Source organism: Strix uralensis, chromosome 6, assembly GCF_047716275.1.
Source record: "Strix uralensis isolate ZFMK-TIS-50842 chromosome 6, bStrUra1, whole genome shotgun sequence".
Taxonomy (NCBI): domain Eukaryota; kingdom Metazoa; phylum Chordata; class Aves; order Strigiformes; family Strigidae; genus Strix; species Strix uralensis.
In genome coordinates, this window is record NC_133977.1 from 16,344,306 (window position 1) to 16,370,073 (window position 25,768).

Sequence of the window (25,768 nt, forward strand, 5' to 3'; positions counted from 1 at the left end):
AGTACAGAAAGCTAAAAATAGCTGGCAATGTTCTTCCCTACATGTTCTTAAAACAGGCAGTACAAGGGTATGTACAGTACACATGATACTGATGATAAAAAATGTTCATATTTCCTCCTCCCTAAAATGCGTACAGAACACCCTGAAGGAGAATTGTTACTGGACAGGCCACATCTTTTCCCTTTGGCATAGAATTGTTAATAGTAATATGTGAATCAGCCAATCAAACATTCATTAGAAAAAGTAGTTGAGTGAAAATGGATTTACAGCTTACTTACAGCTATAGCATGTAAGTCAACAGTGACCAAATTTATAAATAAAAACAAAATATCAACATCTTATGGTTGGTAAAACAGAAGTTACAAACTACCATAAAAATTATCTACCAAAGAAGTAATATTTTCAAGGAAGGTTGTGTATTCTAGTTACTACTGCAAATCCATATTGTTTCTCCGCAGAAAATATTCACAGATTATTTATATGGTTATTTCTGCTCTATCCAGGTCTTTCATTAATCTTTCTCTATAAAGCGTATCCAAATAAGGAAACTAAGCTATCGTTTTAAAAACCTCTATCTTACAGTTAAATTAGATTCTGATTTTCAAATTATATCAACTCTGTTTTACCTTTAGTCAAAAAACAATATAGAAAATATTTTAGCAATTTGCAAGTTTACACAATTCAAAGGCAGTGCTTTACAAAACAACATTCCCTAAACTTTTCCACATTGTTTCCTAATTCACAGATTTCTGAAGTGATTCCAAAATGAAGTCAGTATTATCATTGACATTTTTAAAGAAGAAACAGAGAGAAGGTAGCCAAATTGCTTACGAGATGTGAGTGGAAAGACCCAACAATTTTCTTTAGCCCCAAAAAGGGCTTTTGCAGCAGCCTTTGTACCTACACTCTACATGTGTTAAGGCCACGACAGTCTGATCTTTTCTGGCTGTGAAGCAGCAAGGTAACAAGTTGAGCAAATGTCACTCTGGACTAGGTTACAGCTTCTTGCTGTTTCTTCAATTATAAATCAGGTATTTTTGTACTTTAAGAAGTCAGTGATAGTTCTATAGGAATTACAGATTTCATTATGATAGATAAAGAGCTCTGAGTTAAATTAATAGTATTTTTACCATTATACCTTTGAATGTTGGTCATGAATCTAAGCTCCTGACTCAGGACATTGCTGACATCATTGCAAAATCGGTGGTTCTCATTTAGGTTAAACTCAGATTTTGGTGCATATATTTACAAAAGCAGCAATTCTTGTTCTACAGTTAGAGCAAGTTTTGTATTTGTTTCAAATATTACAAAAGAAGAGTTTATATATTTAGCTAAGGAGGACAAAAGAAGACTCCATGTCCATGTACGTACTCGGTTTCCTAGCAGCTGGCTCCCATTGTATTCCAAGGTTCTGAGCAAGACTTTGTGCTAGTTCCTGTGCCATGGACAAAGGGAGGGCATACTGCATTTCAAGAGGAGCACAATTAAAAATAAAGTTATTGTAATGAACACTACATCGTCTCATTCTGACTTACCACATACCTACTACGTCAGTAATTCTGTACAGCCAATCACAATTCTTTGTGCATATAAGGAAAATAAACACAATGAGGTAAATAACAGAAAAAATTTTCCTCTCTTAACCTGAGGGAATCCCTGTCTGCTGGTTAACCTACAGAAAGGAGTCTGTTTGATATATATGTAATACAGTTTTGTATAGTATGATTAACCCATGTTTAAACAGGAGATTTTCATTATCAATTTAACACTGCACTGAGGAAAAATAAAAATAATTTTAAAATCAATACACAGAGGCCAAATTTTTCTAGTTTTAATCTTAAAGATCAGTAAGAATTACTTGTCATCAGCACCTCAGAAGATTGAGCCTCTTACAGTGAGAAGACCCAAAAGGATGTTCAGTGATGTATTTCAAACACTCCTGTCAGATTTTTGGGTCTAGGTTTCTGTCAAATATACTAAAAGCCAATTTAAGATCTTATTAAGAGAATAATGCAGACAGGAGGAATGCTTTTTAAAAAGAAAAGCACAGTGAGCAGTAGTTTCACAATGACAGAAGAAGGCTGGCTGCAAGAATCCTAACTTTTTAATATGTAAGTTATCTTTAAAGCCCTGAAGACTGAAACATATGAACTCTGAGGTTATAATGTATAGTTTCTGCTTTATTTCACTTTAGTTGTGAAAAAAAAAATTACCTCATTCACTCCTACTCCTCTGGTCACAGAGCAAACCCCTCCAAAGTAACTTAAGCTGCTCCTTTTGTAATAAAATGTCACATTCCTTACAAAGAAAGAAAGAAAATGTAACACATTGACACTGGGCACCAAGAATCTATTGAAAGCTGACACTTTCACACATACTATGATACACTGCATGCACATCAATCCTCATCTAGCATCAAAAGCAACTGCAAGTTTACAAACAGAACACTGACATCAAAAGAGTCGATTAGATACAACTTTAGGCAAAAATACTATTTTTATCTTGTACAGTCAGAATCAGTCCCAACCCACAAACACACCAAGCAGAGAAAGCTAGAGTATCAGCTGCCTAAGAAAATACAATGATAACATTTCCTTTAAAAAACATAACAATATATGCCAATTTATAATCTGTCAGGAAGTAATTCTGTACTGAAGTGTATCAGTGTTGAGAATCTTTTTTAATTATGCTTCAACTCCAAATGAAAAGACTGAGTAGTATACCTAAAGGGAAAGTAATTTAATACTGCTTTTTAACCCTGCCTCATTTCATTTACTATTAATGAGCCCCAAATAACTTAGTTAAGTTAATGTAATCTGGAAGATATGAATTATTCTATAAAATGCCTATAAACGATTATGAATGATACCTATTTTAACTTCACAGGCATAATAATAAATCTACACAGCCTTCAGCATGCATAGCAAATGCCCCTAATCTTTGAAAATGAAATCCTTTTACAACAGCAAATCAGTGTCCCTTTTGTTTTTTGAAATGACAGGATACTCCAGAGAGGTATATATTTTTTTTTTTCAGAATATTCTGACAGTGATCAGAACTTTCAAACTGCAGCTTAACTATACTAAATACTTAAAGCTAGATGCTTTACAATAGACAGAACCATAGTAAGAGCTGAGGTTGGCAGGCACTTCTGGAAATAGTCTAGTTCAATCCCCCTTGTTCCAAGAAGGCTCAGCTGGAGCAGGCTGCTGAGGGCCATATTCCATTGGCTTCTGAGTATCTCCAAGCATGAACACTCCACAGCCTCTCTGGGCAACCTGTTTCAGCATCTAACCACCTTCACAGAAAAAGTTTTTTTCCCTGTGCTTAAATAGAATTTCCTGTATTTCAGTTTGTATTTGGTACCTTTCACTGTGCACTACTGACAAGATCCTGTTTGCCCACTGGCAGACTCACCAGCATGTGACATAACACATGCATAGAAGTAATTAGGAGTGCACATCAGCAGAACTTTACATGTGTTATGAAAAATGCAATTAGCATTGTGTTGCAATGCCTGTATTGAGGCAATACAGCTACAACAGAGGCTGGAGGAAATTCTTCATCCCCTATTTTTATCTTCCTCCACAGAAGATGAATGATAGGAGAATCACATGGAAGACACTTGTCACTCCGTCCTCATAGTATGTCATGCTGCTGGGAGAATGCTTAAGATCTTTACACTGCACAGGGGAACACGCTCTTCCTTCTCTTTGCTTAGAATGCCATGAAGTAAAACATACACTGTTGCCCAAGGTGGTGGTTGTGCCTAATGATGCAAGTGAATTTCTTCTCAAGATGTATTGTGCCTCAAGAGAACAATTCATTACAGCTCTAAACGAGGAGACCTTCCATTAACAAATCATCACTGCAGCCACATGGGTGAATAAATGTAGTAACTGGAATGCTCTTGTGGCAACACATAATACTGTCAGCTCTGCCCTCTCCTGCTCTTTACTGGGAAAGCAGTACATTACACACCTGATTAGCAAAACTAGGTGTCCTTAAGGGCTCATCAGAAGACACTTCAAATATGTGACACTGTCTCCAGGTTGGTTGCAAAGACATTAAAATTTCATTATAGATATATATCAACATGACCATGGTATATACGACACCTATTAAAAACAGACTAACGTGTTAAAAAACAGATTAAGCTTCCTAAGGAAGACAGCTGTTGATTGATTTAGTGACTACCAAGGAAAAAAGTAAGCAAGCAAGACGAGACAGGAAGACAAAAGCAGTAGACAGAAAAGTATATAAAACTGTAATAGTCTAAACAATTGTGTAATGGTACATACGAGAGCAGGTGCACAGCATCAGCATGCTGTTTGATGTAGTGCTGTCGATATTTGGAGAAATCGTGAAGCATCTGCAGAGGGTCAGGGTGAATATGAATACGATCTCTGTCTGTCCAAGTTTCCACAGCAACAAGAACCACCCTGGTGTTCAGCTGTTCCTTGTATATCTGAGGGCAGAGACAGGACAGGCACAGGAGTAGAACACTGGGTCAAACATACACAGTTAGCCAGTAAGAGTAAAGCGGAAGGACAAGAGGGATAAAGCAGGAGGGAAACATGGGGAAACAGTTAGTTGGTAGTGTCTTGGATTTCCTAGAAGTTAATATTCTGACCAACTTAAATTGTATGTTTTAGAGGACAAGAAAAACTTGCCGCTCTTTTTTTTGAGCTACTCCCTTTTCTTTAATATTCTCATGTCAAATAATTTCACCACTGAGTTTGCAGAAAATCAGTACAAAAATCAGCAAAGAAGAAATGTAAAAAAGAAATGTACACTAGGGGATCTCAAAGAAAAAGAAAAGAAAGATCTCAAAGACAAGAAACAGCCAAAGCCAATTCTTAAATCAAGATTAAATGATTTCTCAGTTCTCCGATATATCCCAAATTTAATTCACATAATGCCTGATTTTCATTTATAGTATGATCACTTAATGCTACTCAAGTAATGTGAGAGAATTAAGTAAGAATATTAGTTTTTCTGTTAATTTTAATGTCACTGTAGCAACAGACAAGGAAACAATCAGGCCATAATAATTACAAAACAGCTTTAAAATATCCATTTTAACTTTGTGCATGATATTGATTTTGAAATAAAACTGCTGCTCTCTAGGTTCAGATCATAAAATGCTAAATTTTATTAACTAAGGTAATTCAGAACTTGCAGATTGACAAAAGATGCATTCCTTATCCGCAACAGACAGTCTGCCCATCAAAAGTCTTACATGGGACACTAAGAACTAATCATACTTAGTTATGATCTTAAAGCAATGGATAATTAATATATTGGCTGCCTAATGCATAGAATACACAAAAGGCAAGTTATTTGGTCACTTCCATGAGGCATATTACATATATGCTTTATTATTATCTTTTTGCCAAATTATACCTACAATACACAACTTGAATTGCAAATATCCTCCTGCATTTATGATAAATATTTATATGGAATAAGCTAGCACTGACTAGCATGCCAGTGTTTTGTACCAAGGCAGCATTATCCTTATAAAAAAGTCAATGTATAATATTCAGTTTAGGAAAAAATGCAATAAATAAGAGCAAGCAAGAGAGAGCAATCAGTTAAGCTCAATTTTGTCCCCTAACTTTAAAGGAAAAAACAGAGTATTAATATGCTTCAATCTGAGGGAGACAGGTTGAGGACATACACAGAGAATGGTTAATGACATGAGAAAAATCAGTAAAATTAAACCCCAGAAATTACATATGGGTGGATCAATGTAGACTTTACTTGTGTTTGCTGAGAGGAAAACCGTATTTCCTCAAGCAAATGGGAAGGAAGGAAAAAATGGAAGAGGGGGCAGAGAACCTGGAAGCCTCTGAAAACCATTATCGTTTTCCCAATATTAGTAAGAAATACAGCCCACTCTATGAACACACAGGAATAACAAGGCAGAAATTCCTTCTCCTTTTCATGTTTCCTTTAAAGAAAAGGCCATTAAGATGTCATTTTGCAAGATCTCTATGAGGGGACTGAATTCTACACTAGAGAGAAGCTGAATGTTTCTGTATACAGACATACAGCAAATAAAAATGGAAAAACAGAAGGAACAGTCAGAGAAAGTGTCCTGGTTTAACCGGGATAGGGTTAAGTTTCCCCAGCAGTGGGGGGGAGCTCTAGCCGGGTTATTCAGATACCATGCGGATGTCACATCCTGGCAGGTCACATTTTCCTGGCGGGAGCGCGGTGCACTCGTGGTTTTGTACATCGTGCTTCAAACTGCTGTATTTGGTAGCTATTTTGCTCTGTTCATTGCTATCACTATTACTGTTATTGTTATTGCTGTTGTTGGTTGTGTTGCTATTGCACTGTTGTATTAAACCTTTCCTTATTTCAGTCTTGGGGCTTTGTATTTCACTCCCTTTGTGGGGGAGGGGCAGCGGCCGCGTGGTCTCAGACCCCGGCAGAGGCTAAACCATCACAGAAAGGAAAGATAAACAACTTTTGTTAAGATGCAGAAGAAATACAAAGAAATAATGACCAGATGGGAAAGAAGTGAAGATACCACCCTTTCTTTGGGAATATCCAATATAAATTGCAGAAATATTATTTCAATTATTTATATTTTTATCTGCTCCAGTAACTTTTCTTCAGACTACTGGCATTTTCAGACCATTACACAAAATTATTCCAAAACACTTCCAGTATTTCATGTATTATAAATATAGTCACCTAAATTTTCAATATACATAATACTTTATATGCAAGACACTAAGAACAAATACTGTACTGCTTCCTCCAAACTAAATGAACTGTTGACAGTGTTTTGCACTGAATCATATCACACAGTTCTATTGGTATTAATAATGTCACATGGAAAGGGGACTTAAAGAGTCAGAATTTTACTAGCTTTGTATTCATCACTACTAGAGAATCTATTCTATTTTCACTACAAACACAGCTCTGAAATGTGTGTGCTCACTACATGTATATCAAATAGAGAAAAAAAAAAATTTACCACAAATCTTACTTTCAGTTTATATGCTCTATGTGAAATTGTTCTAAATTTAGTCACAGATACAAGTATGGTATCTGCGTTGGTGCCACTCATTTACAATGTACTACAATGGTATTTTGTTTGGTTTTAGGCTATAAATAGATTTATAAAGGAGAATTTTTATTCACACTCTCTTTTTCTTCCAATAGATATGTGTATCCTTTGTGAACTATACTTGCAGATTCAACCACTTGTGGTTAGATTTGCTTCACAAATCTAAACTCGATTAAATCTCATTATTAAGCAGTGACAAGATACTGAAAGCTCCTTCAAGTTTGAAACCCCCCCTGCCAAGAGCAAACTCCGGCAGTGGCAAGCTTTGAGAAAAACGCCAAGGATATTTTGGTGGTTTCTTACACATTCACCCCAGGCTATTCTTCTGCAGAGGAACTGGAAATTAGTTTTAAAATATAATTTTTATAGCTTCTCTTTTTTTTTATCCTGATATCTGCTAATGTTACCTTCTTAAATACAGTACTAAACTAACAAAGTCAGTGATACAGCTTTCAGAAGAAACATTGATACTTACAGCATCTACAAGGTTTACCACAGACTTTGCAAAATTGTTTGTGTATGCATTTGAAGAACGGTGCTTTTTGAACTAAAAGGAGAAGAAAAAGTAGAACACAGTGAGAACTTAAATATTTATTACTAATTCTTTATTTTTATAGCAAGAAAGGAAAATTAATATTTTAAGAAAGTGTGAGGGAAAACTCAAAAAGCTTTTCAGATCACAGTCTATATCTCACATTCAAGAATCCCTGGAAGATAAAGGGAGCCATGTATGCTAGACAGCCTCTCACATCTATAAAAGGAGCATTTAGCCACAAGTAATACCCTAGTTAGAATCAGAGTTCAAATGTTCGATACAAAATTACAGGTAAACATGAACATAAACATGAGCTCAAAATTGAGAGAATGTTGTACCCATGGTTGTTAAAACCGTGCTTAACCTGACGAGGTAAATGTCAGGCCATACTAGCCACATTCCATGATTATAATTATGACACATGAAGAGGAAGCACTTACCACTTGTCCCATGTACAGCTCTTTGCAAAAGCATTCTTTCTCTACTATAGTACAAGACTTTTATGACAAGTAGCATTAGTTATACCAAAAGGCAAAAAGGAAGTGGGAGTGCATAGTAAAAGTAAGTATGAGTTTGAATGTGGAAAGAGTTAAGCTGAATATCTTAAGTTTCAACTTCAATTTTTTTCCATTTCTATAGCCTTAGATGAGCTGTATTATAAGTTCTGCCTTCTAATTTCTATGTATGTGATTAAAATTATTTCATGTCTTTCCTCATTCTGCCCACAAGTCCCCTCTGTTCCAAGTCAAATTTTCCAAAGGTGCTGCTATGGTATCTGAACATGAATCCATGACTTTCAAAAAAACCTGTAAAATTATAAACCAAAATGGCATTGCTCAATATGATTTGCAGGCAGGAAAAATAAGTCTTCAAGATTTCACAGAAAAGGAACACAAAATTGCATAGAACAAAGAAGGCAAGAAGTCTTCATTAAAAAACTCTTACTAATTTCAACTACTGGTTAAAAAGCAACAAATCTCAACACTTCATAAGCAAATGTTATCAAGTTCCATGAAAGTGTCAGCTATTCCCACTCCGAAACACAGTACCCAAAAAGAGGCGTTGAAACAAGAGGGTATGACTCTTCTCTGAGCCAGAGTAGCTACTCTCATCAAGTAAGTTAAATGATAACTACCTTCTCAAAGTAGAATTACAAAACAGACAAATCCTGTTTTCAAGAATTATACTTGGTGCAAAGGTGAATGTAAAACTGGAAGACAGACATACATGCTTTTAAAATTAAATAATCTGTTTCTCAAATTGAAAGTCAGATGAGTGACACACCCACCCACACCATATTATTAGATAACAAATTTTCCATCCCTTTAAATTCCAGTTATTTTTGCACAAGCAATCTAGTTTTATATGGACAAAATGCCATAGAAATAACAAAAAGTTCATCAAACTTGTTGATGACACACATTCATCTGACTGCAGGAAGATAGATTTTTTACATAAGCAGTTATTCGCTGTTAAGTTCCACAATGCTTCAGCACATTCACGGCAGGTTTTAATACCAAAAGATCCTGCAACATAGGTTTGCAGAGACCCCCATCCCCTATAACTATTCTCAAAACAAAGCACTTTCAGCTACAGTGCTAGTAGGTGCTTAGTATGTACACTGAGAAGAGTATCCATATTATGAGACTCTGCTCCCTAGTTAACCATGATACTAGAACGAAATAATGGGGAGGGGGGAAGGGTGGCTTTTTTTGTTTGTTTTGAGCCAATCCCAAACTTTCTTATAAGTGGAAAGATATAAGTAATATGCTTTGGAAAACGTTCTGCATTTTCGTGAAAGTATTTAAATACCAAAATCAACAGCAATGTACACCATAATGTGTTTAAACACAGCTCCTAAAACAGAAACTATGCTAAGTCAGTAAAAAGTGTAACATAACAGCCTAAATAAATACGTTTAGCTGTGTCTTTAGTGTTACAGGAAAGGAAAATTTTGTGAAAATACACAGTATTAACGACTTAACACCACAGTGGCCAAAGAGGTTCAAGATACTTCTTCCAACATAGAACCTTGATACAAGAGAAATATGCCCTCTACTGGTAAGCAGAAAATCTTGAAAGTACCTTTAGTGAGTTCCTGGATCAGCTTTTAACTTGTAATTGTGAACACTTCCTTAAGTATGTTCATTTTACTCCTTGAAAATAATTATTATTTGCTTCTGAGTCACTGACAACTCTGAAGCAAAAAATCTAAACTTCTAACAAATAAAGCCTTGAAAGGCTTTGAAAACAACAGTTAGTGTCTGTAACAAGTGTAGTGAACAAGATGGTTGTCCTTCAAGCATGTCTGTAATACGAGAGGCCAGAGGAAACAGACAGACATATAAATATTATCTCTTCATAAGGAACACCAACCACAAACCTCAAACAAGACAACAAAATGTCTGTAACTTCAGTTACTGTGCCCTACCCCTAAACAGCTAACACATGAGTGCTCTTAGAACTGAGTTTCCTACCAGGTGGCTTACAAGTGAAAACAGTTGAAGAAAATTCTGTTCTACGCTTTCCACCCATTCAAATTCCCCCCACATTGCTGAATTGACACAGATTAAGTATAGGTTATTTTTGCCCAGACTATTTCTATGATTTATTAAACAGATTACGGAAGGTTGTACTATCTGTCTATTCAGCACTGAAACAAACACAAAATACTGCATCCTGTGCTGATTCCCAGCCTCATGAGCTGGGAGACGGGGAAGGGAAGCAGAATGAGGTCATCACAATTAAAGAGGAAGTGGTCAGAGACCTGCTACACCACTTGGATGCACACAAGTCTGTGGGACTGGATGGGTTACACCCAAGGGCGCTGAAAGAGTTGGCAGATGTGCTCGCTGAGCCGCCTTCCATGATTTACCTGAAGTCATGGCTAACTGGGGAGGTCCCATTGGACTTGAGGGTGGCAAATGTAACACCCATCTACAGGAGAGGCAGAAAGGAGGATCTGGGAAACTATAAACCTGTCAGTCTGACCTCGGTGCCAGGGAAGGTCATGGAGCCGATCATCTTGAATGCCATTACAAGTCATATAATGGACAACCAGGGGATCAGGCCTAGTCAGCATGGGTTTATGAAAGGCAGGTCCTGCCTGACAAACCTGATCTCCTTCTATGACAGGATGACCCAACTTATTGGATGAGGGAAAGGCTGTCGATATTGTCTACCTGGATTTTCGAAAAGCATTTGACACAGTTCCCCATGGAATTCTCATAGAAAACTGGCTGCTCATGGCCTGGAGGAGCATACGGTCTGCTGGATCAAGCACTGGCTGGATGAACGGTCCCAAAGAGTGGTGGTCAATGGAGTTAAATCCAGCTGGCGGCCGGTCACAAGTGGTGTTCCTGGGGGCTCGAGGCTGGGACCATTTCTGTTTAACATCTTTATTGATGATCTTGATAAGGACATAGAGTGTATCATCAGTAAGTTCACAGATGACACCAAGTTAAGCGGGAGTGTCGATCTGCATGAAGATAGGGAGGCTCTACAGAGAGACTTGGACAGATTGGATCAGTGGGCCAATGTTAACGGGATGAGCTTCAACAAGGCCAAGTGGCAGGTCCTGCACTTGGGCCACAACAACCCCATGCATCGCTACAGGCTTGGGGAGGTGTGGCTGGAGAGCTGTCTGGAAGAAAAGGACCTGGGGGTTCTAATTGGCAAGCAGCTGAACATGAGCCAACAGTGTGCCCAGGTGGCCAAGAAAGCCAACAGCATCCTGGCTTGTATTAGAAATAGTGTGACCAGCAGAAGTAGGGAGGTGACAGTCCCCCTGCACTCTGCACTGGTGAGGCCACACCTGGAGTATTGTGTCCAGTTTTGGGCACCTCAATATGAGAGAGAGATTGAGGTGCTGGAGCGAGTGCAGAGGAGGGCAACGAAGCTGGTGAAGGACCTGGAGAATAAATCTTATGAGGAGCGATTGAAGGAGCTGGGACTGTTCAGTTTGAGGAAGAGAAGGCTAAGGGGAGACCTCATCACTCTCTACAACTACCTGAAAGGACATTGTAGAGAGGTTGGTGCTGGTCTCTTCTCACAGGTAATTAGTGATAGAACAAGAGGGAATGGCTTTAAACTGCCACAGGGGAGGTTTAGACTGGACATTGGGAAAAAATTTTTCACAGAAAGAGTGGTCAGACAGTGGAATAGGCTGCCCAGGGAGGTGGTGGAGTCACCATCCCTGGATGTGTTTAAGGGTCGTTTAGATGAGATGCTGGGGGATATGGTGTAGGGGAGAACTTTGTAGAGTAGGGCTGATGGTTGGACTCGATAATCCCAAGGGTCTTTTCCAACCTGAAAGATTCTGTGATATCTGCTATTTCTGGGTCTTGAAAATCATCCTTCCATGTTGACAAAAGAGCCCCCAACAACATAAAGCATTGGGAAAACATGCAGTAGAGCGAGAGAAGGAGCTCTTACAGAAACTTACAAGTTTATTTTCTTTGCACATAAAATAAGCAGAAACTGTTTTATCAACAGAATTTGATTTTAAAAAAGTCTTGCTCACGCAGAAGCAGTCATATTAAAAGCTGATGATCCTTATTTGCCTCTTAGTCAATGAACAGATGAGAAAGCTGAGACAAGGGCTCAGAACAAGGCACAATCAAGTTGTTTTTAGAGTAACTTGCTGTAGGTTGCAGTATATTCTTCATTACTAGAAAACTTGTAAACCTACACTATTTTTCCATAACAGATATGCTCTACTTAAAACGTAGCTATTGGACTCAAATTTGTGATGCTTTTCAAAAAGGGTCTATAAAACAGTTGTTTAAGTTTATAAAACTTATTACTCCCCAGGCTCCTCTTTCCTGATTTTTCACAAGGGTAACACATGGACACTTTGATAGGCTTACTTGGCATAATTAGTGAAAGCAGTAACATTTAAATAACAAGTATCACTTGGTCTGATTTTTTCCAGTCAAGACAAAAAGGAAAAAAAAAGGGGGCGCTTTTTTTTTTTTTTTAAAAATCAAATGACAAACACTTTCTGAGTCAAACAAACAACTTATCTTGCACTTCATTATGAATCCTGTTTTGTAAGTATGGAAGAGCCAGGAAGAACAATCAGATAGCTTTGCCTATATGCTTTGCTGCATTAAAACTTCAGCTAGTAAAACTAAACTCAAAGTAACAAGTTCCGACCTCTTTCCTTATTACTTTAAGGATAGGATGGAATTTTAGAATGTTTAGTGTGTTTGTTCTGGACATAAATGTTTTGTTGCTTTACTTTGGTGGTTATGGGCATATTAAATTATCTATATGATACCAAAGTGTTTCAGACATATTTTGAATATATAATTGCTGTAGAAAATCTTAGGTAACATTAAGCATTATTAAGTATTATGGCCTATACTGTGTCTTACAATACAAATACTATGTAACAGCTGCTGATACTGTAATAACAGCTGCTGATAAATGAAATATTTGACCCAAAAGTACCTGCTGCAGCACAGCAATGTACATCAACCTACAAATTATAATCAAAAGGAAGATTACCACTGAATTGATATACTTACCATTTTATGGTCATTGACTATCATGAGCTCCAGATATTTCATTTCTTCAAAGATACCACGAGATACCTGATGGATTAAAGAAGTTCTCTGAGAAATCATGAAAATGTAGTTATTTTCAAAAATAACTGCAGCTGATTTAATAGGATTACCCATAAATATTACATAGTGTAAACCTGTAAAAACTGGGTCAGACGTTCAACTATGGTAAATAATCATAGCTCCAGTAACTTAGTAAGTTATGATAGACACTGGCTGAGAATCTGAGTCACATCACTGAGGATGTTTAGAGTCTATTCTTTTTGGTTCAGCACAGAAGCCACCACTGCTTCCCCCCTCTGTTATTTTCACAAAGGAAAAAAATCTCAAACACTAAAATCTCTTGGTCTACTGTACTATTCATTACAGATTTAATAAGGAAGGAAGTTACTAAAAACAGATGCGCCCTCAAAAAATACGTTGTGGATTGTGCAACTCAGTGATTAAATATAGATTAATCTTCTTTAACTGAATTATTCCCCTAACTGACAACTATGCACGTGCAGATCATGAGGACTGTCCACTTCTCTCAATAACCCCGTTCTGGGTGTCCTCATTTGGATTTTTAATTTAATCATGCTACTTAATGAGCCAAATGAAAATAAAGTCAGATATCTACAAAGTAGCAAGAATTCATTTAAAATTATTCTTTATTTTCAAGCAGACTCAAAACTTAAAATTCTAAACTCATTTTCACTACTGAACTTCCATTCAATTGATATATAGTATTGGTGTCACTTTAGAAAGATTATCCACTTTTCTCCAAATAGTCTATATTTTTAAAATAATCATCTTGTTTTATCATTTGATAATTGTATTATGTGACAATATTAAGCTACCAAAATACTTGTTTTCTAAAGCTTATGTTGTCTCAACATTAAAAAATGTGGAAATTAATGGTTTTGTTTTTATGAATGGTCTTAACTCAGGGTCACACTTCTACTCACTGCTCTCTTTCTTCTCTTTCTCCTCAGCCACTGTAGTTCAGACAGAAAGGGCCATTCAGAACTAGATTCAGTCTCTGTACAAATTACAATTTAAGAATTTCATGGCATTATTTTAAACTACTTATGTACACTTTCCAAGCCTAAAGTAGATTAAGATCACCAAAATTAGAAGAGCTTTTGATATTGAAAAGTTCATTTTTTAAAATACACAAATGTAAAATATCTCATATGAAAACTCAAGTCATTTAGAAATCTGAAGTTAGAATTAAAGCATGCAAGGGGAGGTAAAGAGATTGCAACTTGGACTTAGAATATATGTTTTCTTCTATCTCGTGTCCTCAATAGTATTAATATCACTGATTAAATGATTTGCAGAAGAAAGCTAAATACAGGTCTTCACGGATGGAAATCTTTCAGCTGCTTTTTAACAACTCTAAATTCCATTACAATAATTGTGAAAAGTTAGGTTAGTACCTATTTTTCAAGTTTTTCTAAATAATCAGCTATTTTATATAGACTGTTAGCCTAATATTCAAATTTTTCAAATTATATATACAATTATTTCCAATGTTGAAAAACTCCTAACATAAGCAAAAAACATACCAAGGTCCTGCAACTGCTTGGAGGCTTGTGTTCCATAAGTTCTTTGGATGATATGTGGCCTGCTTTTACTTTCCTGTTAAGAAAAATATGTCACATTTTCTTCTAATTAATAATGTCAAGCAAAAAGTGAGGCACTTCCTTCAGTATGTATCACTTTTATTATTTTTCCATAAAATGCAATTTAGCATAGTACTAATCTGAAGCAATCTATTTGCAATCCTGAGCAAATCATGGAGTCTCGCTGCTTCAACACGTTTACTGGCCTATAAAACCAAAATATCACAGATGTCTTTGAGATTACTTGAGAAAAGTCCTTTAAAAGCCTTAGTGTTAGAGAACACAGACCATTTATTCCAATAAATCAAGTTAGAGAGTATATATATAGTTGAATCTTCCTCCCACAGATGAAAAGCAACTGTTACTATTTATGACAAAATCATACCTTTCTAATTGCAGCAAAATGCAAGAAAATAATCAATACACTATCTTTAAGAGGATTATTTCACCCTGTTTTATTGGTGTATACAGCACTTAAAATGGAGAAGACTTTTAATGCATATTCTCTTTAGAAGTCTGTCATGCCCCAAATTATTGCATTTTGGTATCAGCTCTAGCAAACATCTATCTTTTCTTCCATAATACCTCCTCTGCAGAACCTGCCAAATCAAGCAATTCTTTTCAAAGGGTAGGATGCTACTGTTCTTTAACTTCCGTAAGAAATACATAACACACTGAAGGAAAATACTGCATATTTTTGCTCTTAGGTTGGTTCGGGGTTGGGCGGGGGGGGGGGTGGAATTTTATATACTATCTGCTACAGTTAAGATTAAACAAGCTGAATAAACTACACGCTCAAGGCTGTGTTCAAGATATTTACCTCACACAGTACAACCAAAAAAATGAGCATTCTGTAGTTGTGTTATTTTGATCTTCAGTAGTTTTGAGAAAAATATTAATCTCATCTGTTGTCTTATTACTTAGAATTCCACTTCAATCCTCAACAGAGTTGGCAGATGGTCTCTTTTATAACTAGAACTTTTGCTCTACTTCCAAGTTTTACTGAAATATCACAGAGAGAGATATCCTGGTTTCCTTTGTCCACCCAAGCAAGAAAACATCTTAGTCAAATTCTCCTCTGCTTACTATATGTATACTGTTGTATAAATATAATCTCCATGGATTTACTTTATCTGTGCTGTCAGTTTTCAGCCTTACAACCTTTGTATGTGCTCCATGAAAATGCATTACATAACTTAACACATAGCATGTAATATTGTTCCTGAGGAGAATGAGAAATCTTTTGGGATGTAGTATTTTCCCGTGTCTCTACAGTTTAATTTACAGCCCAATAATTGACCATCCAAATGATACTGATTCCTCTGAATGTTGATCCAGTTTTTTTGAGTGTCAAGACTCAAAGATTTTGCAGATCTTTCCTTGGACTGTAAGTTCAGCTTTACAGTCATTAAAACGTACCATTTCTACAGCATTACATTATTTTTCATATACTGGTAAGTACCAGAGTGAGACAAGCTTGAGAGCTGTGATACAGCGTCTGGAATATACCCTACAGACCTTAAGAATTCTCTGTCTCAATCTCACAGAATCATTTCACTGAAAATCACTCAAATCTCTGAACCATTCAAGAGGTAGAAATCTACCTGGTTTTACTACTGTCTGTGAAATTGAGTCAGTTTTATTAACAGCTAAAATTTTAGGAACAGCTGTATTATAACACTTAACATCAAGTACAAAAATAATAACACGGTAGGTCAAGAGCAATCTGACCCAGTTATTTAGAGAAGAATGAATAAATGTCGTCCAGAGATCCCTTCTACAAATTTATAAATCCTTTAGTTCAAGTACTAGAGCAAACTAATAAACGCTTTTTGACAGTCTGTAATCATCTGCTATGGAAACAGTCTTATTAGTCCACTCCCAACATCTAGATGATCAACAGTAACTCAGAGAAGAAAGATTTTTAAAAAAGCAGATAAAAATCTTAGGTAATTCACACTTAAGACATTTCTTGCCTTAAATTCCAATCAAGTGTTTTAGAATACTTATGAAAGCATGAGAGAGGTCACTCATTTATTGATTTATTCTAATACTTTTATTTGCTATTCCTTCGCTATTCCACTCTTTCCCAAACCAAATAAATTAAAGTAAACTTACTGCACTGTGGATCAGATCCATCGGTTCTATCAAGTACAAATAAGTACTATCTTCAAACATGCCACTGGAATATGGAGAAAAATAACTGATATTTAGAATTACCTGGCAATTAATTTGACTCCAAGATATGGTTTTTGACAAGACAAAACCAAATTTAGGGCTGAAAAACTGATCAATATTAAAATAAATTCCATATATGTTCAATACTACCACATGTGGCTAAAGCTAAGAAATTTCTTTTATGAGATCAGGCACATTTTAATGAACTACTCACTGAATGTAATGGCAATGTAATGATAAAGCACCAAAAAGAGTAAAGATTTGACCTTATAAAGAGGAAGCCCTAAGACACACATCAGAATGCCGAATATAAACAACAGCCAAGTTGCACTTAACAGTAACTAATCCTAAGGACTAACTTCTTAGATTTTTTTCTCCTTGTACAATCTAACAAAAAGATCATTTTTTCTATTGGCTGACACAATCATACACGTATACTGAACATGCAAACTGCTAAAGTACAATTCTCATTTATCCTTTAGCATAATAAGTCATCTGGTGAAATATTTATTCGGACTTACCATATTCAAAGATTTCATGAGACAGCATCAAAAGACTAATCCCAATGATACTGAAAAAAATGCTAGCAGTTTGGCATAGCTGATCCTAGCATTTCAAAACATCAAAAATCTTTAGGCCTGTAGAGTTTCAGTCCCTCACATATTAAGAGATAATATTCAAGAGTAATAATTAGTTAATAGCCTTGCTTGAAAAATGTGAACGTGCACTTACTGAAGTCCATTACAAGTTGAAAGAGCAACTTTGGAATCCTTGATACCTCTGATATTTCCATGGTAGTAACAATGCTCTCCACCCTAATAACGTTTAAAAACAAACAAATAATCACACACACACAAAATCACCCTGATTTAATGTCTGTTGCTTAAAAGCAGTCATTACTAAAGTAAATACCAATGACTAGCCCTAATTGCTTATAGGGGGAAAAACTGTGCCCAGTAAATTCTAATTTATATAAGTCTTCAAGCCATAACATGGGGTATTCTTTTGTTGAAGTCACAGCATTCTTGATTTTTTTAAGTGCATTTCTTTGCTGTAAATTGATTCTGTAAAAATCTTATGTAATGCAAGTTACATGAGCACTTAACTGTTTCTTGATGCCTTCCAGGTCTGTTAAAATTACAAGTGATACAGTGTTCATCAATCTCCTGGCATGTATTTGGCATAGATCTGGATTCTACTCATTTTGTCTCACTAAAAATTTATCAATTAAAATGTTACATCATTAGACTGTAGGTACTAATATCACTAATGATGAATGAGCCAGAAAGTGAATTCAGTTTAGCAACAGTAAAGTGTACAGTTGCATTTTAACTGTACATTATCAAATGGGTACTAAAAGTTAACTCTTGATTTTAATTGCATAAAATTCCAAATAGATGCAAAATCCAAATTATTCAAAAAAAGGCAGGATTGTTGTGTTTCTCTAAGCAAGTCAGCAATTATGTTTTATACAAGGTCCTGCCTTTTATTTAAAAAACAGTAACATTTAAATTACCTACAAGTGTGTTTAAATGTTAGAGACTCTCAAAAAAAAAAAAATTAGGCAAACTACAGCCAAAACTGTGATCTAAAACGTCAGTTCTCACAGGCCCCAATGATATGGAGTAAGGGAGACTCTGCTGAATGTTGCAAGGTTTGAACTGTCAACTGATGCAGGAATTAGGCTGAATAGAATTAGTGCAAAATGTGCTACAAAATGGTCATGCAATGAAGCTCTGTGTATAGTCTTCCACTTCTCCACAAGAATGTAAGGGAAGTTGCAATATATGTGTATATAGGGGGGGGAACAGGACAAAGCAGGAGACCAAAATACCACAGAGAAGAATTGGTACATATTAAATCTTAAAGTTCTGATCCAGAAAAGCCTTCCTCAGATGCCAACTAACCTCTAGTGAATGCTACATGCTTTCCTCTGAATTAAAAGTGCAGGTTCTCTGTACCTGCCTGGTTTTCATCACAGAATGAGTTAAATTGAGCTCTCCTCTCCTGAAACAAGTAAGCTCTTGTCTAAGCTCTCCTTAAAGTGGGCGGTGAACTTCAAGCATGCTCAGAACACATCTGAGTGACAAGATGGATACTCACAAAATAAAGAGTTAAGAGCAGCTTTCCTTTCAAAACATTGACCATTACATGCCAATGCCCCTCTCTGGCTAATAACTACAGCGCTAAACCCAGGTTTCCCAACTGCTGACCAATTTCCCAGGTCACCTTGAGGAGAGCCAACTCACATCTCCCCACCTTCTAAAAGTGTGCTCTATTGCCAAAGCTACTGGCTACTTTGTGTCAAAGCACCCTACATGAATCAAACTAAAGCAGACTCACTTTGTCGAAAACGCAAAGATTTATAAAGTCAGAAAGAGCAAACATGATTCTGTACCCCAGAGGCTAGGAAGCTTCTAGAAGGGGGTCTTAATGGCAGACTTGGACAGCAGAATTACTAATCCCCAAAATTCCAAAAATCACTGAGGAATAAATTGATTAGACTGTTAGAGGCTTACAGAACTACTTATCATGACTAAGGGTAAAATAAACTGGCTTCATAGGAATGTTTCAACTGAGTAAACAAGAAGTGTATTTTTATTTTCTCTGAACAGAAACAAAGCATCAAGAGCAACATTAACAGACTGTTCAAGCCATGAATGTTTAGAAAGAAACCAAGAAATATGAAGCATTAAAATATCTAAAGCATTACTTTGTCTTTTCTAAAGAAAAAGGACTAGTAAATTTAGATGCTCTTAAATGCCAGAAATTCTGCTGCTATGTGTCAGTAAAGCTAACATAAGGAAAAGTGAATTATACTAATTTACCTCATTTAAGTAGTTGGTCTTTAATATCTATCAACAATAACCCCAGTTAAACTAAAGATAAAGAGTATTAGCAAAAAGTTTTATTAAAAATCCTTAAGTGTGGTTGTCTCACACATTGTTTGGAAAAAGTACCATTCATCATCAAAATATTCTTAATTCTGGTGTCATGTGTCATCTGAATTTCAGCAAGCATATTGGACCCATTCTTTCTGCAATTATAACAACTCAAGGAAGTACCAAAAATGTAAATGCTTTTTGTTTAAGTATGTACAGCATTATTTCCATTTTGCATCTTATTTAATGAGTTATTCAGATTCTGAATGAAATTCCTAAGACTACTGTGCATAATTAAATCAAAGTACTACACAGAAAGCAATCACTACATTTACCTTTCCATCAGTGAGAATGCATAAGCCATGCTTTTTAACAAGTAAATCATAATTATCTTTCTCACACAAGTAGTTTTTCAAGAAGTTTTTAGAAGACAATCATCTGTATATAGAAATTGGTGTTTGTTCTTCAGTATTTTTCACTCTTGTAATGAACTACCCCTTTCTAGAAAATACAATACTTTTCATCAAGATCTCCCTTCTTTACATCCACATCAGGAAACCAAACAATCTTTTACTTACTGCGATCTAAAAAGTATTATAAAATACTGCAAAAGACCACTATATAGTCCTTATTTGCTTTCCTACACAAATTGTGTGTATATCTTCTGAACTTATAATGAAGCCTTTTACAGATTAATGTGACCTCAGGAGCTCTATTATTTCTTCTAAATAAATCAATTCAGAAAACATCCCCTAGGAAGTCTGGATCAAGTTACTGCAGCATGCAAAGGTAGCCCATTTGCTGAGTCTAAAGTTCTCATATAATTTTCCAGTCAGATTCATGATTCAGCAACCGCAGTGCTCAATGCTAGCGCTGCAGCTGACAATTGCATGAACTTGTCCACATGCCAGAGGGAACTCTTTTCTTGCATCATTTAGCATTTTTGCCTATTCTGCAGAGTACTGAGTCTTAATGAAACAACTTCCTTAGTATGTTGCATGAAACTGTTTTTCTTCTTCAGTGGAAGAAACAGTATATTGCAATAATTATGTTGCAGTGCAATTGTTTAATTTTGCCCTAATCTGTGATACATTGTTTTATTTGAAATTTTCTATAACAAGGGCAAAATAATAAACTAGACATCTAAGACTTGGACAAAGAGCAGTCCCAGCTTGCTCAAGGTATAAACTTGAATGCTTACTGTCTTCCACTCTTATTTAGAGACATATTTCACATGTAATAAGCTCATAACGAATATTCCAGCATTCATACCAAATATGAAAAAAGTCATTCCCTGAAAATGTAGTTTATAACCTTTCTAGGAAGCTACCAGTCCTCATTTTGTTACTACAACAAACAAAAAGACTGATTTGGTTCCCTTAGTCAGGGTTGAACTGTCTTCCATAACTCTAATCTCTTTGTCTTTGGATCAATAGCCTACGGCACCAAATTCAATTTGGGAGCTAGTTTGACAATTTTAATTAACTGGATGTCAAGCAATATGCTGGTTTTGTAATAACCTCTGGAGTTAAGTCTTTCATTTTCTGTTTCACAACTTACCATTCTTGCAAAGAAAAGTCACTGCAAGTTTTCTGGGTTTGTCTGAATGTCTTACACTACCATTATCCCTCCCCTTTGCACTAAGCACACATGAATAATTAATGAAGACTGTGCTGATGGTGGCTTCAACCCCTCCACCTCCTACATTTTACAAGATGTAATTGTTTTGGCAGTATCTGGATCATCCTCACTACTACCACCTTCCACTGCGTACCCCTCAACCTGACACACAGCTTTCTTTTTTTGTACAATTTGTCTTGTATTACTGAGGTATCTTTACAAGATGAGATCACAGTTACCTTGCATGTGTGGAAAAAGGCTTCTGGTGTTTCTAAGTCTTGCAAAACTTCATTTTTTTTAACATTTTATTGGCATTGTTCCCTCAGAAGGACCATTCTGACACATTTTAAGACCACAATACCTTAGAAAACTTTGGTTTTCCATCTTCATAGTGAATCTCCACATAATTGGAAGATAACAAGTCACTGTCAAAGAAAGGAAAAATCAAGATGAGAGAAATCTGAATAATCTTTCTATTGCTATGGGTAGGTTTGGGGTTTTTTGTTAGAATTTTCAAACCATTTTTTCTTTCCTTGTAAATTAGCTTAAAAAAATCAAGCACCTTATGTCCAGTGAATTGTTTGCTAGTACACTAGAAGTCAAGACTGTGTTACAGAAGGGAGAATTTAATTCTTTAATCTAATCCCCTGTATTTTAGCTTTACAATTAGATCATCAATTTTTTAAATATGCAAAAAAAATCCCATGGCTTTAGAACTTTGTTTACTGCCAGTTAACTAGTACTGACAAAATGTATATTTAGTTCATTGTTGTTTTCAAATAAGTTTTATATTTTAAAAGTTAAACAGAGTATATGTAAGGCTGAACAAATACATACATGATTGTTCTGAAGACAAGAGTATATACTTTACCTGTACCTCACCTTCACAACTGCAAATACTCAATTTCTGCCAAAACCCGTGATGTTCTTAAAAAAAAAAAAAAAAACTAACAAAAAAACCTCCATAATACCCCTTTTCTTCCTTTCACTTTGCCTTCTCAGATTCTTTCCTCACTCTTATTTTTTTCCTAACTCTGGCGAGACAAATATCTGAAGTATAAAAATTTCGTGTTTTTTTAAATAAGATTAGCTAGCCTGTTCATATCCTGGGATAACTTCAATGCCCCATTCACCTCTCACCCCATTATAATCAGGGTTGCAGCACAACAGCCTAGGGAGAGCAAAGCAGTTAAATATGTTAACTGGCCCCATCATATATGCAAGATAAGGATTTTACTTAATGTGATCCAGAATTCTCAGCATTTTTCAAGCCTCTAAGAGCCTGTACCCTCCCAAATAACAAAATCATTAAAGGGCCCGATAGTGGTACATATATCAAAACAAAAATATTATTGCCATGAATAAAAATCATCATAATTATGGAAGCTTGGTCTGACAAAATAGCTCTGATGGGAATTCACGGCTAACAATAACTTATGATAATGGGTATCTCAAACTCAGATTATGCTATTAGCAATCCTGATAACACTTCAACTCTGGGACTACTGGCTCATAAAATCAATTCTTCATGCCGCATTTATCAGGCACTACACTTATCAGAGAAGATCCTGAAGAAGTCAGTTACCAGCGGTTCTCTTACAAGTCTTTTTTCATGGAACTGAGAGACCACATTATGGGCACTCTGTGCCTGCAAAACCAACACTAATAGCCATGAATAATTACTGAAGTCTCATTGTTTGTCTTAACCTTCATTTTGACAACAATATTTAATAGATATATTTTAAGAGTGCAGATTTAAAAATAAATTCAGTTGCATAAAATCGTTTTAACTTTCTCTATTTCTATCATAGTAAGCTATAAATTTTCTGCAAGAGAATACAAATGCTTTATAAATAGTGTAAGCACTTGACTACACCACTCTACAATTTGTCTACAACATTCACTTCTCCAGTACGGCAAGGTTTGAAGCTTCTGACGAGGTTTATGTATACAAAGCAATTAAACTTTATAGTGTTGACAATGTCCTTTTCTTCTTTCCATTTTTCATACTTATTATGAAACAGAAGGACTGCTACCCTTAGTACTTACTGGGATGCTAGAGGTAACTGACACAAGTAGGAAATGGAACATTCTGATTAGATATAACTTTAAAAAAATCACTGAGGGTGGTTAAACGCTGGAACTATGCTCAACTTGAAAGGGCCTTGGCCAGATTCAGATTTTTACAGATATATCTGCTTGAATTCACAGACACCATTTGGTTTCCTCAAACCAATTCCAGGTTCAGCATTTATCTACCCATTTCCAAATCACGCTCACACTCTCACACCCCATTTTTTCCCCTCTTCTAGTAACCTCACATGACTCATCTCAGAACTGCTTTCAGTACTGCTTTCAGTACTATCTAATGCTTTTGGCATCTTGTAAGACATGCAAGTCTTACAATAGGTGATTGCCCACTGTCTACTGACTCACAACTAACTGTAGTTTAATTACAGCATTTGTCTCTTAGATTTATCCCATTTCATGGGACATAAGAGCTGCTCAAAAATGTCTTTAGTCTACCCTTTAAAGGATCTTTCCAGAGTTCAGTGCTCTTTCCTTGGATTTTGGTTGAACTTCTGTTGTAACCTAGTTGTTTCCTCCATCTGTCAACCTTTTCCATTCGTTAGCTTCTCATTACTTCCAACTGCAAAGGGATTCCTGATTCAGGTATTAAATACAGTGCCCTACATGATAGGATATCTAACATGACATGCTTATGATGGAATACTCCTACATATATGTTACAAGCATAAAGCAAGGATGCATCAGACAGCAGCTTTTCCAGTAGACTCTACACTTCTCTCATCGCTGACCTTCCAATGCTACTGTCCTGGGGGATCTGCTGGATACAAGGCACATCGATGAAATTCTCCATCTGAACAAATTCCCTCTAAAGAAAATTGAGGCCTGCTATTCACAATACACTTCCCAAATGCCATGCTGTAAATAAAACGCACTTTTAATTTGTGTTACATTTGTCAAAAGGGTGGTTCACAGTATCTACCACCTAGAAGTTGAAGTAGAAAATCTATTATAAGGCTACTGTCTTTCACAAACCTGTTCTCATACTACACTGTAACAGGGTATTTAACACTAGTTTCTGATGATTACTGCATTCTTAAGCTTGTCACACATAACTACCAATCTACAGCAAGGGCATTTTTTTCTTAACATTTCCCACAGGGCAGCAAGAATTTTGAACTTTCCACTGAAAAAAAACCAGTCAGCTTCTCCTTAAACTGTATGCCTTTACTTTCGTAGGTACCTGATTTTTGCTGGGTACCTTGTATCTGTCTACACTAGCAAACATCCTAAAGAACACTTTACTTCAAATCATCCAGAAATCCCTCAATGTATACTGCTAATCTGAGAAAACCATTATCTTATTTAGGGGAAGGGGGGGGGGGGGGGAGTAATGGAAGGGGGACAGTATGTTTGCAGGCATTTTCCAACATGGCTCTGCTGGTACACACAATCAGTTGCTTCTGTAATAAAGCTAATCTCAGTCCTGTTCTCTATATTCATAGCAAAATCAGTACAAACACATGCACAACTGTGCTTATAAATGGTTAGTATTGAAATGTGATATTGCAGAGAATAGTCTAGGATTGAAAAATTCAGCAAAAATGTTCCACTACTGCTGCTGCAAAAAAAAAGACAGAATTTGGGTAAGGGAGTTTGTTCTATATTTTGCTAAAGCTCCAGGAATAACAGCAGCTGTAAAAGTAAGTGTAGAACTGCTACTGCAAATTTTCCCTACCAAAAATTTTACCTGTTCTTAATGGTGACAAAATTGACAAGACAGGAGAAATTATTTAAGAAAAAAAAAAACTTAACCAAAATAACTTTCAAACATTTTTTCCAACATGAAAGATAGATACACAGAAGAACACTGAAATTTCACCAGTAGGTGTGATGGGATCCCTTATGCAAGTGGCATCAAAAAGAAAGGCCTGGAATACACTGATTAAGAGCTCATGTAGAAGTGTAAGTGCCTGAGGAATGTGAGATACAGAACTCATGCATAAAGTAGCGGTCTCCACATCACAAAACTCTTCTGCCTTTGTTATCATTTACAGAATGCCTAAATTTACCTCTAAAACACAGTCCTGAATTTTAGAAAATACATTTGTGCCTCATCTACACTGGACTATGTTTTGTCACCTTTCAAATGATCCATTTACATTTTGATTGAGCAGAAATGCATCCAGTACAGCAAATTTTTCAGTATTATGAGCATCAGAAACAGTGCAAGCTTTAACTGAAACAACTGTGTAAGTCATGAT

General features: G+C 36.0%; 1 protein-coding gene across 5 annotated transcripts in view; it reads right to left on the reverse strand.

The window, feature by feature from the left end:
* Positions 1 to 25,768, reverse strand: part of ADAM23 (ADAM metallopeptidase domain 23) — an 83,317-nt gene that overhangs the window by 34,955 nt on the left and 22,594 nt on the right. For all 5 annotated transcript variants that reach the window (XM_074872964.1, XM_074872962.1, XM_074872961.1 and 2 more), the window contains exons 4-13: positions 21,838 to 21,901; positions 17,707 to 17,789; positions 16,915 to 16,978; positions 14,740 to 14,812; positions 14,137 to 14,210; positions 13,154 to 13,219; positions 7,563 to 7,634; positions 4,302 to 4,468; positions 2,214 to 2,298; positions 1,372 to 1,462 (exon numbers count right to left, since the gene is read on the reverse strand). In XM_074872964.1, coding sequence (XP_074729065.1) covers positions 1,372 to 1,462; positions 2,214 to 2,298; positions 4,302 to 4,468; positions 7,563 to 7,634; positions 13,154 to 13,219; positions 14,137 to 14,210; positions 14,740 to 14,812; positions 16,915 to 16,978; positions 17,707 to 17,789; positions 21,838 to 21,901 — 839 coding nt within the window. The remainder of the gene's footprint in view (positions 1 to 1,371; positions 1,463 to 2,213; positions 2,299 to 4,301; positions 4,469 to 7,562; positions 7,635 to 13,153; positions 13,220 to 14,136; positions 14,211 to 14,739; positions 14,813 to 16,914; positions 16,979 to 17,706; positions 17,790 to 21,837; positions 21,902 to 25,768) is intronic.